The sequence below is a fragment of the Ixodes scapularis genome, unplaced genomic scaffold (genome assembly GCF_016920785.2).
Source record: "Ixodes scapularis isolate PalLabHiFi unplaced genomic scaffold, ASM1692078v2 PGA_scaffold6__148_contigs__length_123643588, whole genome shotgun sequence".
Lineage (NCBI taxonomy): Eukaryota > Metazoa > Arthropoda > Arachnida > Ixodida > Ixodidae > Ixodes > Ixodes scapularis.
Genome location: NW_024609881.1, coordinates 84,806,485 through 84,823,928, shown reverse-complemented (window position 1 = coordinate 84,823,928; position 17,444 = coordinate 84,806,485). Strand labels below are relative to the sequence as shown.

The following is a 17,444-nucleotide window of genomic DNA, read 5'->3' as shown; positions in this document are numbered from 1 at the left end:
CCATCAACGGTACGAATCAAACTACGATGGGCTCCATCTCCGAGGATGTGGTCGCACTGCAAAAAATCACTGCCGACTGCAACTTCGGTACAGTGACGGCCACAACGACCACACCCTCTCTGGCAACGGCCACCACAGCCATGCTTGTGTCAAATGCCAGTTCACCACAAAAGACTCGACAGGTCCCGCAAGCCCCAGCGAGAGAATTCTCCGCTGTGCTACCGCTCGAAGTGATGATGAGGGACCGATTAATTTGTGGCATCAAGGATTCCCACCTTCAACGTTTGCTAGTGGAACGGAACATCACTTTAGACTGCGCCAACACTCTCGCATTGAAAACAGAGTCGGCCGCCAGCCAGCAATTCCAGATGCGGAAACAAGGTAATGTGCCCAGTTCCACTGCAACCACAAGTAAGGGGGCGAGATCATCAAAGAAATCCTGTATCCTTTGCGCAGGTATGCGTTCACCTGATAAATGCAAGCTCGCTAAAGATGCATGCAAATTTTTCCACAAGGGACACTTGGAAGAGCGTATTTCAAGCAAAGAGTTCAACGAAAAGTCAAAGGAATGCTCGTCAAGTCGTACCCGTCGGTTGACGGTAAAGGCGAGACGCATGGAGACCTCTGCAATGAGCAGCGTCGGTGAAGGGGACCCGTCGTGGATTATTGTCACGCTCCTGGTGGATGGATGACCTTTGGAAATAGATCAGACTTTCTCAACGAACGTCGCAGATTCCAGTTCGCTTCACCGTCCTTTCAAGCGAAACTCATTTAACCTTAGTATGCGTAAGTGGACAACCCTCTTTCACATGTCTCTGATTTGTCAAAGCTGTATGTTGCGCTAGTTGGTATTGGTCTTGGGTTGCCAAAGGCATGGCAGCGCTTTTTTGGATGAGGACAAAAGAAAGAAAGACAAGACAGACACGAGCGCTGACTGCAACTATTTAATCAACATGGAAATGAGGCATATATACATGCTTCGATCCTATCGATCAACAACCCCAGGCCTAGCCGCCACTTGCATGAACTGCACCTCCTTATCGAAAAGGTCGATAGATGCAACGCTGACACACCCCAGCCCTGCCCTTTTTATTTCGTCTGCTTCGATAATCTCCCTAACAGTTCTATTTTTATGTTTAGCGAGTACGGAGCATGAGTCAAACAAAGGTTTGCACTCGCAGTCATGGCAATGCATTGAAAGGGGGCCATCCCGATAGTTTTTGAGGTTTAGACTATCTTCTCGGAGCCTATCGTTCAGGCATCTCCCAGTCTGACCTACATATTTCTTACCGCATGTTAAGGAAATCTGATATACCACACCCTCAACACAAACGACAAACTGATTTGTCGTTTGTCGTTTGTGTTGAGGGTGTGGTATATCAGATTCCCTTAACATGCGGTAAGAAATATGTAGGTCAGACTGGGAGATGCCTGAACGATAGGCTCCGAGAACATAGTCTAAACATCAAAAACTATCGGGATGGCCACCTTTCAATGCATTGCCATGACTGCGGGTGCAAACCTTTGTTTGACTCATGCTCCATACTCGCTAAACATAAAAATAGAACTGTTAGGGAGATTATCGAAGCAGACAAAATAAAAAGGGCAGGGCTGGGGTGTGTCAGCGTTGCATCTATCGACCTTTTCGATAAGGAGGTGCAGTTCATGCAAGTGGCGGCTAGGCCTGGGGTTGGTTGATCGATAGGATCGAAGCATGTATATATGCCTCATTTCCATGTTGATTAAATAGTTGCAGTCAGCGCTCGTGTCTGTCTCGTCTTTCTTTCTTTTGTCCTCGTCCAAAAAAGCGCTACCATGCCTTTGGCAACCCAAGTCTCTGATTTGAAATGTGTTGGAAGAAGCAGTCAGGTCTTAAGTGAATGCGACTTTATAATAAGTGAATAATGCATGGGAGGCTAGCAGACTCCCGCGTCAGCTAAGAAATCTTAGGGTACAAGTAACATACACCAAAAAGGTTCAACCGGAAAGGCAACCTGAGCCAAGTCGCGACACAAAGAGGGCTTTTCGCAGCGGCACACTAGGAAAACCTTACCGTGGAAACCCACACTCTTCTCACAGGTGGCACGTTTCAACGTTTTAGACTAACCAGAGTGAAGCTGTTCATCTCCTTAACAAGGACTGCTTTACGAAGAACGGTTGCCAACACTGATGCAGCTACACTAAGGTCGCTGACATTGGTCGAGCGGTCAGCTCGTGGGGCTGGACCGAGGCGCATAACCCTTCGATGGCACTGCTGAGGGGATCGGTGGCCGAGCGTGTTAGTGCACCACAGCTCGGAGCACATGAAGCAGGAAGCTTGGACTGCAGAATCCAGGAATTCGAGGTTCAATCGCCGTCCCTCCTTGCTTCAATGTGGATGAACATCATAGTGGCACTCAGTCATGTATCACTACTGCGTGATGCACGTCAAAGGGGTGGTGCAACGATTTTAGTGTTGAAAGAATTGGCAGTTTGTATTTTTTATATTTTTTACCCAAGCTCAAGTGACCAAAAACGTGTCACCTTGCCTCGAAAAACCGCTATTCCGGTGCGTAGTCGCAAAGAAAAGAAAATATTTGCCAATCTGCAGTTGCCGTGGTGGCTAACGGAACTGATGCGTGATATGCGGAAGTGAACAAAACCTGTCCCCCTCCACTGCTACACTCGCCGTCAGCACCGTGGCAAACCGTCTTTTGTGTCGACAGCTCGCCGCGACCTTTGATGATGCTAACCTTGAAAAGTTGATAATCGCGGAGGAAGTGCGGCCACGTACTCGAGAACGGAGCCCGTCGTAGTTTGATTTGTTCCGTTGATGGAATTTGAACCAACTCTGCACTTTCGCTGGCTTGGGGTCGTGGTGTTCATTGAGGCGCTTGATGATCTCAAACTCAACCTCGATCTGAAAGCTTTTTCGGTGCAAGCAGGGCTTGTACGGTGTCATAGGTTTATTCATGCAGAACGCCAGGAAGACGGCTTGCTACTTTGCGGAGCTTGTGATGTTCTTAGCCTCGAAGTAGGATTCGAGGCATTCCAACTACTAACTTCAGTTTTTACCAGGAGAAAGCTTTATAATTCATCCGTGATGAGCCGAGTCGTCCATCCTCGGGGGTCCAGAAACTTCCCCGTCGTTAATTGAACGCATACTGCGATCAAATGCGTTTCATTGATGAATTTTTGTTAAAAGGACGGTGCAATGAACAGGATGCTGCGACGTTTGTTGAGAGAGTCTGATCTATGTTCGTGGCTTCCTGGCGCTGACAATACTTGATCCGAGCGAGGGGGACCGTGAGAGCGACGTTACTTGGACTCTGCACGGTGTTCTTATAAGTGTTGCCGCCAAATATAACATTCATAGCCTCGTCCCACTAGAGCGACAAACACCGGTTTTTGTCCGACGACACCACAAAGTTCTGTGTCGCCGACAATCGCCGACAAACGATTGACGACGGACGAGTTCTTGTCTGTCGTTGGACTTGAAGTGCAGCAAGCAGTCCCACTGAGGAACATCTCTCGGAGACAAACCTATCCTCCTCGCCCGTTTATGCCTTTTGTTTTCTCCCTTCCCACCCTTCTACCCTTCCTCCCGGAACGAGAAGCCCTTGGTGGCCACTGCCACTCCTCGTTCCCGGCCCCGCAGTTCCGGTCCCTCGGTTGCATGTAGTAGTCACGGGCGAGGCTTGCTGGCTGGTGCCGGGCGGTCGTGTTGCAAAAGCGAATTTGCTCTGGCTGGTTTTGCTCGTGAAAACTTGGTGTGCAAGGTGGTGCTTCAAGACGCCGAAGTCTACGCCCTTGCATCAGGATGGATACACCCATGTGCGAGGACCGACCAAAGTAAGACCGCTTACCACGAAGTAGGACACGACGTTCCGCGGCAAGCCACTCCGGCAGACGAGAGACTTGTCATCACGTTCTGTGATAATCGGGATGCCGTATTGTCCACAAAGGAGCGCTTTCCCTCGATCATTCGAATATGAAGTTATAAACATCCTCAAAATCAGCGTGAAACTCCGTGGCGCTCACCTAGAATGCCTCGAACGGCCCACAAAAGGAACGATTCAGGTATTTCTAGTTTGGAAAAAGTTTGGTGTCGATTGTCAGCACTGTTTACGGAAAGTCGCCAACAGCAAACGATGAGAAGCTGAAGATTTAATCAAGAAATAAAGTAATCGTCGCGCCTTTCACCGTGTTTGTCGGCGCGTTTTATGCTCAAAGAGCAAAACACGAAAACCGCATCACCAGACTTTGTTTGTCTTTCTATTTTGAAGTGTTTTGTTGACAACTCCAGTCCCACGAGGAAACAAGTTTCCTTGCCCCCGTGTTCTGCGTCGTGTCCGCCCAGGTGGGACGGCGGACTCCGACAAACAGGCTGTCTGTCGGTGTAGTCTGTCGTTCGTTGTCGTGTGTTGCTGTCGTTTGTTGCTGTTTGTCGCTCTAGTGGGACGCGGCTATCACACTGTTTACAAATAGCACCTGCAATCAAGGTTTTAAAGTTTGATCAGTTGACTCAGCGTACAGAGCCAAAGACACTTAGACTTGTCAGAAATGCTCTCAGTGCATTGATGCATCACCGTGATCTAAAGGTGGCTCATTCAGAGTGGGTTCGGAACTACAATAGCCCAGTTCCCAGTGGTGCTGGCTAGATTTGCATCTTTCAGGCTCCTTGTCAACCCCAGTGTCACACGTAGTCGCATACCAAGCCCTTCTATAGCGTTGCAGAGAAGTTTTGTGACCAAAAGCGTAATAAAGGACTATGCTACTAGTTGAGTCAACATTTGCTATGCTGTTGGCAATGGGTACGACTTCTGTTTCAAGACTGGATTAATGATGCGTTTATAACATTCACATAGCCATATCACGCCGTTTGGCTTCCCCACAGGTACAACTGGCGTAGCCCATGCAGATTTCCGCACCAAGGCAAAATTCCTTGTTGCACGAGTTGCGTGATGGTGTACTACTCCTTTGACTCATGGGCCAAAGGAACAAGTCGGGGCTTGTGGTACTTGGGTTTGAAGTTTAGATTTAGTGTGAATGTATGTGGGTCCGCCAAGTCCTTACTCGAAGACCCTTGGAAATTCTTTTGGCAGTCCTTGAGTCTGTGGGAGTGGCTCGGCTAATTGAAGGACACCTTAAATAGTAGTGCTTTGTGTTGTGTTAGGCGGTAGACAAGAGCAAGACCATCCTTTCTCAAGCCTCGACAAAGAGTGTTTTAATTTGTCATCTTCTTGGACCCCTCCCCTCTCTCCCTTTCTGAATGCGCAATAGACCTTTCCGGAAAATCCCAAGAGACCTTGCAACCGGGGGAATTGTGGGGCTCTTCGGATGTACGCTCGTGCCGGCTTGAACACTTTGTATATCGTAGAAGTAGCACGATTCAGTCTTTCTTATCATTAGGAGCTCAGAAAATGCTAAAAATTGAGTGAGTGGTAAAAAAAAGTTATCACACCCTCTGTTTTGCTCTCCCTCTGCCCCCTCCGTGTTCTGAAATCACAAACTGTTAAACAAACATCAACTCCGTCTTCGCTTCTGGGACAATTCCTCGTGCCATACATCTGGACGTCGCAGTGCATAAAGTAGACGCTGGGGGTACCACATGTTTCTGGAAAGGTCTGTTGCTCACGCATCACGTAGCTTATCGAATACTTCAAACCGGTTTCTTTCAAGCAGGCTTGCTCCACATCTTTTCACGGTCAGCAATGGTGGCTCACGCTCCTTTCCCTTGAACCGCATGGAAAAATTGATATTTCCCAGAACCACCAACTTACATTGTGAATACGTCCGGAGAGCTGTTTAGGTTTAAGTCTCTGCTGCCGTTCCAAGCCGACACTATCTCTTTAGAACAATTGTTGACCAAGCCTCACCATCTATGCAGATGAAGATTTCATTTACTTGAACTTTGAAGATTTCTGCCTTGGTTCAATGATCCAGATGATGACTGGATTCCACTTCCGGAGCTTGGTGCTGGGATTCGGCCAACTACTGACGGCATGCATGTATGATGTGTCCCTTTCCACCACAGAAATGGCGTGTTCAGAATTATAGCTACTTGCACCGTGCGCAACATTTTCTAGCTGTACTCGGAGATGTCTTCCGTGCGCCAGTGCTGTGGCTTGGCATTGATGAACCGTTTCATGCCTTGTGTAGGTGGTGTTTGTCAATGTGGCGAACCTCTGCCATCTCTGGAGTCCGGAAATGTGGGGTTTTCCGTTTGTGGCACACTCCACAGCAATCACAAGTTGTTGAGCCCTAGCAAAAGCGAGATCTGGTGTAGCGAGAAGGTGTCGCTAAATGGCTTCCTCACACACCCTACAAACTAACCGGTCACAAAACTTGTACGAAAATTATGTCTACTCGCAGTGCTGAGCGACACGACGCAGCACGGCAATGTAGTTGGGCACAGACTCCCCGGAAGCACTTGTCGAGTGTGAACCGGTGACCTGTTGCCAACGTCCTTAGCCCCAAATCTCCTCAAAAGCGGAGACAAAAAAAAAAAAAAGAGATTGAAAGAGGGGCGTACACAGAGGGTTGACATGCGCGGCAGAAGACTCCACGCTTCATGTCGTCCACGAACTCATCAGCCAACAAGTAGAATTAAGTCCAGCTGCTCTCTAACCTGTTTTCATTCTTCTGATGCTAATGCTGGGTGCCTCCCCTGTTGTTTATGCTCATATCCACATGTTATGTACAAAAGCAGAGGTTACATCCATTCGAACTGTCTGGATTAATGAAAGGAAAAACACAGCTGTTCATCCGAACAGATACAATCAAACGTCTGCTCCGTGTCCAGGATTTTTGGGTGCAATTTTGAATCCGACACGAGTTCTTAAAACTGATTATTTTGCAGCCGTGTCAGTTTCGGGCTCAATTTCACATTTTGTCACATGCACACACAATTTCACAGGCACACAAGTGTGATGTAAAATTCCGACATGGTGCAACTTAAGTAAGAACAGAAGAGGTTTATTCATTGTTTACAATTGGTGTTTACAGCGAAAGGTGTCACACTTTAAGGCTATTTCACTCACCTGCAAACTGCTTACGAAGGGAATGACTTCATACCGATTTAAGCCTCTTGTGACTGACTGGTCAGCCACTGGTCATAAGCTGTTGCAAGTGTGTGAAGCTGCTTTTACATGAATAAGCTGTAGTAGCTTCCAAAGTTACAGCTTTCATGTGCGTTTGAGGCTACATGCCCGTTTGCTTTACCCTAGGTCTCGAGAGAAACTATTATTACCATTTGTGAACTTTTTTTTGTACACGTAAACTGTTGCTTTTCAGGGTGAACTTGCCATTTTGCAAGGGACTGAGGAAATAGCATTCTTTGAAACCAGCACTGCATTGCAACAATATATTTAATGTGGTGAAATAAAAACTTTTCGAGTTCAAAGTATGCACTCTTGTTTTTTCTCTTCATAGTTCCACTGGGCATGCCTATCGTCATACGAGTGTTTCTGACGGTACTAAGCTAATTTCTTTACCACTTCCCCAATTTGCGGTTCGAGCGTAGAGCAGCTTTTTTTATTTTGGGTCGGGAGAGCCGCGGCACCGCTAGAAGGCAAGCACGAAGATCTGCGTCGCCGCGAGTAACGGTGATGCGATGACAACGTACAGGCGAAATAAAAATGCTGACAATACTTCAAATTCAGCTTGTGGGTCGGCGTAAGCGTTCGTGACGACAGAGCATATTTTCGTATCGAAAAAGGCAAGCGTTCATGCATGACATGGTTCACATCCGCCGCGTCGGCCACGAACCTGCGCGGCAAGAATAGCGGCGACATCGAGACCCGACGTTGGAAACCGAAGGCTCGACTTCGGAAACCAGCGGTAGGCGTTGGTAGTAACCTTGCTTCGCTCTTATCAAGTGACGAGTTGAGAACGCTAAGAGAAGTACTTGCGCCTTTTACGCACTCCTGTGCAGAAGCACGATGCGAGACGTCGCATACTGCGGGCGTCGCGTAGTTGCGTCACCAAGTGTTGAGTCCCTCGCGTCACCGCGTTCACAGCGTCTCAGCCGCGACTGCGTCGATCACGTAGGCTTCCCGTCTCAAGCGTTTCTGGCTTCAGCCGCGACTGCACCGATGATCGACCGCGTACGATTCGTGCTTCAGGGGGCGGCGGGCGCCATGTTTACCTTGCCACAGCGGCGCGAGTGACGTCATGTCACGTGACAATTCGCTAACCAATAAAACAACTGGTTTCGGTTTGGAACGGAAGTGACGTCAGGTCACGTGACATGACAAATTGCCTTGGCGGAAGTGACGTCATGTCACGTGACAAGGGGGCGTGGCCAGGTGCTGTACGGGATATGGTTTGCTTATACGCCACGGGGACAGCGAAACGCTTCGAATCAATCATACTTAGAACGAAACAAGAAACACATTCGAACCCCCCCCCCCACTTCATATTTTCAAAAATTGAAAAATGGGTCGACCTGCATTCATGTAAATATGACATATTCAATGGACACAACATCTCGCAGAGCTGGGTAGTGCCTCGAACCAAGCTTTTTGTTGACTGTATGTGCCGCACAGCCAATTCGCTTCCGTAACTTCTGTAGGAACGACGCCATGATGTGCGCCATCGCAGTCATGCCGGCTTGGCTTGGCCGCTTAATTGGCTCGGCTGCCCCACAACTTGGTCGCGTTCCGCACTCATTCCCTTTTTTTCCCGATCGTACACACAGTAGGTAAAAAGTAAAGTATGCGCAGGTGTGAGTCAAGCTTCGTCAGCATAATCGCGAGGCTTTTTCATGCTTCCAGAGTTGCCGAATTTACTGAGTGAGTAAAGACATCTTCCAAATCAACCAGTCCCAGAGGTAAAGCTTCTAATTACGGCAACTTTGAACTAGCCAAAAATCCAAATAAAGTGACTTTGAATTACCGTGAGTCGACCGTGACTCAAATTTATCGAGAGAGATTAAATGCCCGCTCGATGAAACTGTGCCGCAGCTACTGGGCAAAGACGGCCGTTGCCATCGAAAACTCGAGAAGCTGAGGCTTTAATTGTTTTAAAGTTGAACAGGTGACCACTGCAATGTGGCAGTGCAGCAGCAGCAGTATAAAAAATTACACAGATGATAAGATTCATACACACGCTCTCAGCCTTGTAAAGTGTAAAGCTCACCGCTTGTCGCTCGTCGTTCTCACGTTTTCAGTTCGACGGGGAGTGTGTGGACGAACCGCTAAGCGAGCAGGAGCAGGCGGAGATGAGGGCGGCCATCAGGAACCTTCCGGTGCCCCTCGCCCTCCGCCGTGTCTTCAGGTTGGTCTCTCTGCCTTTCTTCCGTCGTGGTGTCCTTCGCTCAAACGGAAGATGGTCTGTGGCCCAGTTTCTGAGCGAGCTATCCAGAGCTATTCATGCTTTTTCTTAGAAGTTGGGTTGGCCGAGACTCACCAAATGAAACCTTGTCAAACATGGTTGTGTAAAATGAGACTACATGGAACGAAACTTGTGCGTTAAAATAAACTGCCAGGAAAAACTTAGAGAAAAAAAAAAAGAATGCATGTTAGACGGATGTGTCATGTGGAACTGGGGCAGTGCGCTCAAAAAACCACCTTTATTCATATGTGAAGGGGCAAAGTAGGGTGTAAGCATATTAATATTTCAAAGTAGGTTGTTATTGCACCAAAATCTCTTTTAAGTGGAAGTTCGATAAGTGAAACTTCTGAATTAGGGGCCCTCACAATATGTTTGCTAGTCTCCCAAGATACAAGATAGTACCGTAATATCCTGAGTCATCGCCCACTCCCTGCCGCCTGAAATTTATAAAAAAAAAAAAAGTGGGGTGACCCATGGCTCGGTGGGTGGGTACAAGAAGTTTATAGAAAGCCAAATAAACGCCTATTTGTTTTGCACATATACACTCGCCGACCGATTTTTTGGACTTGTAGGGGACCCCGAAATTGTCCAAATAATCGAGCGGACCGAAAAGGAAATTTTAGTCAAAATATCACAGTTCCGCGAATATTCTGCTGCGTATTGGCCACTTTCCACTTGCTTGATGTCAATTTCAAGTTCTCGTGCAACTTTCACATTAAATTGTTCAGTTTGCACTTGTTTGTTGATCTGTTTGGTCACGGTACTGCACTTTGTCGCTGCCTTCGTTGGCACAAACAGCGAAGTTGAAGTCGGCTCTATTTGTAGACAATGTTTAGTCCACCAAGGTCGCTTCTATACTAAGTTTATCAGCAAAAAGCATTCGCACTCAAAGATCACCAGAACGGCAGATGGCCGCTCTTCTTGCGGTCACACTCGAAAAACGTGGACCACGAGAACTGGAAGAACCATAAGAATGGGCAGACGGTGGCCATGTTGGTTACAGTGGAACCGGAAAATTCGACTACAGCCTCAACCCAGCTCGTTTATTGCGTAAGACGTGGTATCGAGGCTACAGTGCAAAATCAAAACAACTAAAATGGCGGTGACTAAGCTCGCGCGCTATTGCGGCGGCTGTTTTGGGGGCTGTAAACTGAGGAAATCATGCAATTTATGTCCGAAATATTGAGCGATAAGCTTATGGTGTCCAAAATTTTGGTCGATGTTGTGCATTAACTCTATCGTGTCAGTGAGAGCTCGGCGCAAACATCCGAAATTTCGGTCAATGCTATACATTAACTCTATCGGATGAGTGACAGCTCGACAAGAACGTCCGAATAATCAGACTTGTCGGAAAGATTGGCGTCCGAAAAATCGGTCGACGACTGTGTAGCGCAGCTATACAGGAGATATAATAAACTCAAATTAGTTTCATTGTTTTATGCAAGAAAGGCTCATGAAAGAATGTTTTACTATCGCAAAGTTCGTTGCGTACACACGTGCGATGAACACTACCGATCGGCAAGCAGCGCATATGTTTTATTTATTTCAATACCCTCAGGGTCAAAAAGGCGGTATAAAAAAAAAATAGGCTACCTAAAAAAAAAAAAATAATAATAATACGGCTTGAATAAACAGACATACACAAAAACACAACAATAAAAAAGTATACAGTGACTCGTTACAAAAATTAAGATTAATTATGGTATTTCTAAAACAGTCAATATACAACATTTTCACTTATAGATGTGGGAAGGCGATTCCAATGAAAGGATGTGCTGGGAATAGAAGAATTATAGAATGTATTAGTATTGCAAGATGGGATACAAACTTTGTCTATGGTCAATGCACGCTGACAGGTAATGGGGTTGTGTTAGGAGTCTTTGTCTGAGTGATGAATCGTGATAATATATTTTATCGAAGAAACACAGGTGGGACACCTTTCTACGCTGTGCAAGATTCGGTAGTGACAAGCAGGTTTTCATTGCTCTTGTACTGGCGGTGTGGTGATAGTTGGAAAGTATGAAACGTGCTGAACTATTCTGAACAGCCTCTAATTCTAAAATGAGTGCTTCAAGGTTGGGGTTCCAGATAGAAGCAGCATATTCTAACTTCGGGCAAGAGTTTTGTAAAGAAGTAACTTTGAAGACGTTCTGTGAGCGTTTCTAATACTGCTACGTTGGCTTCGTTAGTAAGTAGAGTTTTGTAAAGAAGCAACTTCAATGATGTTCTGTGAACGTTTTTAATACTGCTATTTTGCGTTTGTTACTAAAAAAAAAAAAAGAGTGTCATCAAGAAAATAGAAAACCGAACCAGGTGCAACGAGCAAGCGAGCAGGCGGGCAGGTGAAACAAACGAGGAAGGGCGATGCTGGGAAACGGGAAAGCCAGCAATCGCGTTGGCAAATACTTCGGCGTCGCAAGTTGGGCTCCTTGTCAGTCACAAGGAAGGCTCTTGTGCAACCTTCTTGTTTGGTGCATACATGCGGGTGTCCATGCGCGGCGTGCTGTCAACGCGAGTTGAGGCGGTATTGCCGCGTGGCGCGAACAGTACCACTAACGCGGAGCTCGAAATGGGGCGCTTTACAAATGTCCGTGTGCAGCGTTCCAGCAAATCTTTTATTTACCCGTTGGCTTTGTCTCAAACATTGCACAACCTTACCAACCACAGTCGCAACGTTCCGGGAGATGGAGCAAGTTCGCGCCAACATTTTTTCGGTGGAAACAAACTTTGACCATACATCTGATTTTATGCTCCACGGTTGCATTTGAGGATATGGGTGTTTGCTGACCTTGCGACCCCTGAAGAGTACTGCCGTGTTAGCTTTACTTTTTTTTTTTCTTTTGTCTGAAAGAATTTCTTTTGTATACAAAACAAAATTTTATTCTGTTATTTTCGTTGTTTTCCTTTCGCGTGCATGTACACCGATTTCGGGGTCTGTGGAAATCTGGGAGGAATTGCATAAACAAAGTGAAGTGTCTTTTCCTCTTTCGATATACTTTGTCACGGACGTCCTCCTCCTGGCACACTATGTGTTGCTGCTGTGCCATAAAACCCCAAATTCGATTCAACGGACGTCCTCCAACCGTAAGATCTGCGTCATTCAGATGGGATGAATGTTCGTGGATTGCAGTGTTAGTTTTGGTGTATTTGTAGGGGTGGGCGATCACTCCGTGTTTTTTTGGAAATCAATATTCGCCCAGAAAGGGGGATGGGCAATGAGTAGGGATATTACGGTGGTCACAAGATAGTCTTCTAGCTTTTTCATAGGTTGAACTTTGATAAGGGAATAATTTCCTTAATCCTTCGAGTTACAGTTAAAAAGATTATACTGTAGTACGTTTTGGAAGTGATGAACAATAATTCCCACAAGAAAAATTTAGTGGCATAGCTAAAAGTAAGTTGTCATTGATGGAAGTATGGTACTTTCAAACCCCCAAAAAAGTTTAAAAGAAAAGGTTAAAAAAAAGCACTTCACATTTTTTTGGTAGCACGATGCTACATAAGCCGCTGAACAGAAATATGTAACTGCCGTAAAATACCGTAACGGTGCTCGCCTGGATTTCTCCGAACATTAAACGCAGCCTACAGAGATAGCGTTTATGCGAATATAGCAGGTTCCCATCTTTTACTGTGCTACAATCCGCGAAGAACTCGATAGATGACAGCGATGCTGTCATCCGAGCGCTGCAGTTTAAGTCGTTCAGGGCCATAAAGGCCGAGATAGCACCAGGTGTTACGTACTGGATTTCGCCGGGAATTAAACGCTCACCCAAGAGATTAGATCACAAATGTCCACAATGTCGGTGCTTTTTTTTTTCTTCTTTTGTTTTATTTTTGTTGCTTAAAGCAAACATCGGGCCCTTTCCATTGCATCCGGCACTCCCACTATCTCTGCGCTTTTGTTCAGTGTTTTGCTCGGCACAGATACGGTTCAGGCAGGTCTGCAAATAGAGACAATGTCGGTACAACACTAGGAAGAGTGGCACGCAGTGGTGCAAGGTTATATGATTGGTGGCTATTATCGGGTTTGTTGGCTCTTTATTCCGGTTAGCCCGTTTTATCGACTGAATTCCGCGAAAAAACAGACACGTCCAACTGTGACATTAGGTTCAAGCGTGAGGTTTAAAGTCGTATACAGGGTGTCTAGGTTAAATTCGAACAAATTTAAAAAAAAAAAGGGGGGGGGTGAGAGTTACATGAGTGCCGTCTTCGCCGTGTATTTAGCAGGTGTGAGTTGGCTAATTAACTCAAATTCGTTCATTAACTTTTTGGTCGCTGGTTTTTTAAATCGGGGTTAAAAGAACGTGAAAATCAATCAATCAATGAATGATTAAAAAGCGCGACAGGACAACAGACACAGAAGGAGACACAGACACAATGAATTTTTAAAACTACTACTTTTTCAAAAAAATTTTTAATTGGTGCATTCTGTAATAGTACTTCCCATCAATACTGCAATTCCAACATGGCCCCTAAATCGAATAATTAAAAAGTTAATTTAAGAAATTTTGTTTAATTAGCCAAGTTACCACAACAATTGTCTTCTCGTTTACTGTCTGCCGAGCCTGATGATCACACAGTGAAGACTTTACTCGTCTAATTTCCTCCCCTTTTTAAAAATGCCTGTTCATACTAAAATAAGCTTCCTGTATAAGGTATATAAGCACATAGCAGAGCCCTTCAACATGCTACTGGTCCCAAAACTTCCACGTAATGCTATGGGAGAGCTTAATATGCGACCACGTGCGGCGCTAGTGTTGACAAGGGGGCTCGAAACCGCCCATCTAGCCAGCACCGCTGGGAGTCTGACAACCAGAGTGGCAGAATTTCGAACCCACTCGGAACGAGCCACCGATAGGTCACGGTGACTCGTCATTGCACTGACAGCTTTTCTCCTTAATGCAAGCGTCTTCAGCTTTGTACACTCAGTCCACTGATCGAACTTCCTTTTCTGCTACGTTTTCCAAGATATCATAATTCGTCATGCCTTTTCTTAAAATGAATTCTCGGTACCGCCATCGCTGTCGAACTTCAGCGCCGCGAGTGACGCCATCGAGTGGAGGCACTGCGAACCCATACGCTCAATGGACTTCTTCCAAAACCGACGCGCCCCATTGCGGCGAAATACCACGCAGTGCACTCTGGGAACTAGTTGGCCACTAAGTTCCGGTTTCGACTGAGCAGCTTCATCTCATGCTATCACGCTGCGACCGAACGCGCTGCTTGCGTTTTCGATTATCTGACTTTTTACGAATGTACAATACACTCATTCTCGAGCGATACAAAACGAAGACCGGGGCACTTTCCTTGGTTCCCGAAACACCGGATATTGTGCGTGCGTATGCAAACTTAGTAAGACGTGGCTTAGTCACGTCACCCCACGAGTGCATCTTTGAGCTCAATTTCAATAATCCCTGAACTACAACTGAAAATTGGTCACCTTGAGCCTTGCACATATTTTGTTTGCCACACGTCCGCTTCTTGTTACTTCAATGGGCGAAAAGCAAGCCGCATCCTCACAGGAGTATCAACGTTGAGCCCAGCGTTGACGCATGAACTTGTAAGGAAACACAATAAATTCAACCTCACTCTGCACAAAAGTTACTATGATATCTTCCTCGTGTCATCATATATCTCCCACTCAAATTTTATGCTGATAGACGGTTAAGTTTTCGCAAACACTGAGATCGGCTAGCTACGACGGGGGCCCTAACAAGCGTCCCCTACTCCTCACTAAACCTTTTTGGACGAGCTTTTATTGACGCTCGAGATCTGTGCCTGAATGTGTCTGAATTTATCTCGGCATACTCAGTCAGGAAAAAAGCAAACACATAACAAATATTATGGCCATTACCAACTGTCAAATGCGCTTTGAATAATTTTGTTTGTTTGGCGCACCGCATAAGGGTTCATGCCCATTTGGCGCACGTCCGACGAACGGTGCGACTTTTTTCACACAAGTGCTCGACTTTTGCTTTCTTAAAACGGTTTGTATGTGCGAATGTGCCTATACGATTGCAGGATAACTTTATGCGCATGCGCGATGTTGAATATTAGTGGAATGCAAGTGGGTAGGGACTTCGCTTCGTGCAGTGCTGCGAGTCAGTACAGATAAGAGATAAGTGTGTTAAAATTTAGCTTTTCAATGGCGCCTCCGAGTTTTACCTCGCGTACTGAGGCGTATTAAGAAAAACAGTAATTGCGAAAAGTTATATTTCGTCGGACGCGGCGAAACAAACAAACTTGATAAACAACACTAATGTAACGGCGCGAGCTCGATGTATGCATACTTATTGGTTGCTACAGCTTGTTGATTCGTACACAAGCAAGATCCCCGAGCTTCGCAGCGTCGAGATTCCCAGCACTGGCTCGTCCACATACCTCGAACCGCTAACAGAAAGGCTCAAGTACGAAAGTACAAGCATGTGTCAAGACAAACTTTACATATGGTTCGGGCTTGCGCTAAAGCTTTGAGGTCTGGCCATTTAGGTTAGTTTAGAGACCACAAATGACGCTCTCGGGACCAGAAAACATGAGATAATGGCCGTTAATAGTCAAAGCTCTTTGTATAATCTCTTGTCGACGTGTCGATCAAAACCGAAACCATGCCACTCTCCTCCCTGGCCAACTAGTTCCCAGAGTGGAACGCGTGCCGTGTTGCATGCAGGGCTTTATGGAAGTAGTCTATTGCCCGCCTCTTTTTCGCTGGCAGAATCTTTGTTTTGTTTGAAGACAGATAGAAAAAGCTTATTTTTAAGTTCTGTTGTTAGAGACCGAGAAAGAATTATTGGTGCTTGCATACAATCGTCAATTGCAGACAAAAAAAGAAAGTGTTAAAAATTACTAATTGCGATTTGGTGTGGCTCACCGAGAGTGGGGATTCCAAACTAAAATGCCCCCTTTCGGGAGGGTAGCACTCTGAACGGCAGTAACGCCTCGAAGGACGCTACCCATAGGGACCATTTAAAACGGAAGTAAGAAGGACGCCCAGACGGGAATGGAACCCGCGACCGAGTGATTCTTAATTAAGTGGATATCATACAAACTGAGCTCAGCGGTGCAGGTGTTTGGTGAGCAGCCGTGGAAAGAGCAGGTGCATGGGGAAAGCTATTGCAAACCGCACACAAAATGTTTGGTTTGCGCTGTGCAGAGTTTGCGCTCTTCCGTCTTTTAAGCACTATCATGCTTACATAATTTTTTACTTGCAGCCACGGTTCCTTCTGTGATATCCAGAGTCATTGGCTCGTGGCGTTCAAAAGATAAGGGCTGTCTTCCAGAGGAGAAGAGAGAGCAGACATTCCTTTCGTGTTGGGTAGTGAAGGATGCTTTGAAGGGGAGGAAGTTGTCTCCATCCTTCCCTTCAGTAGACTGTCCCCGGCTTTAGTGAATACCCATGAGAAGAAAGTGGATAATCCTTCTGTTTGCTTTATGAAAAGACAAACGTAGCTGAGGCTGAAATAGAAATCTTAGTCACGTGGCTGGGTTATTCTGCAAAAACTAGAGCTTGAGAAAAAGGGCGATCCTATTAATAATGAATGCTTATACTTTTAATTAAGGAACCCGTGGCGTGCCTCCGGGACAAATATTGTGACTGAGGACGGGGGACTCGTAGGAGTAGCACGTAGCCCGAGCTGCGTGTTTTACCACAGGTCATGGTTGGCGCTTTGGATCTGCACTTTTCCGTGAACTCCTGACCATTCTTGGAGCACCAAGAATTTGTCCTATGCACTTGCCTACAGCATGGCCTCAAATTGCTAAAAACCCGTGCCTGTTCTACATTTTATGAACATGAAGAGTTCATCTTGAGCACTGGTTAGCTTGAATGGGAAATGCAACGATTTTCATAGTTTGAGCTAATATTGCTTTGAGAAAATATTACCACAAGCTGGAGTTAGCAAAGCAGAGACACGCTCCGAGTTCCAGGCATTGTTGGGATTTGGCCATTGTTGTCGTTGCAGCAATTTTGACACCTTATCACAAGCCCAGATCGAGCGCTCGCGCGAGACTTGGGTCCAGTTCATGAGCCGCATTTGAAATGTCGTCGCTTGGGAGACTATGTAAGCACCGCGATCTCCCGGTTACGTCGTCAAGTTTTGCAATGGAGAGGTTGAAAGAAAACGCTCATTTTT

General features: G+C 46.2%; 1 protein-coding gene across 3 annotated transcripts in view; it reads left to right on the top strand.

The window, feature by feature from the left end:
• Nucleotides 1-17,444, top strand: part of LOC8028714 (transmembrane channel-like protein 7) — a 75,534-nt gene that overhangs the window by 17,229 nt on the left and 40,861 nt on the right. For all 3 annotated transcript variants that reach the window (XM_040500920.2, XM_040500918.1, XM_029993864.3), the window contains exon 4: nt 9,152-9,258. In XM_040500920.2, coding sequence (XP_040356854.1) covers nt 9,152-9,258 — 107 coding nt within the window. The remainder of the gene's footprint in view (nt 1-9,151; nt 9,259-17,444) is intronic.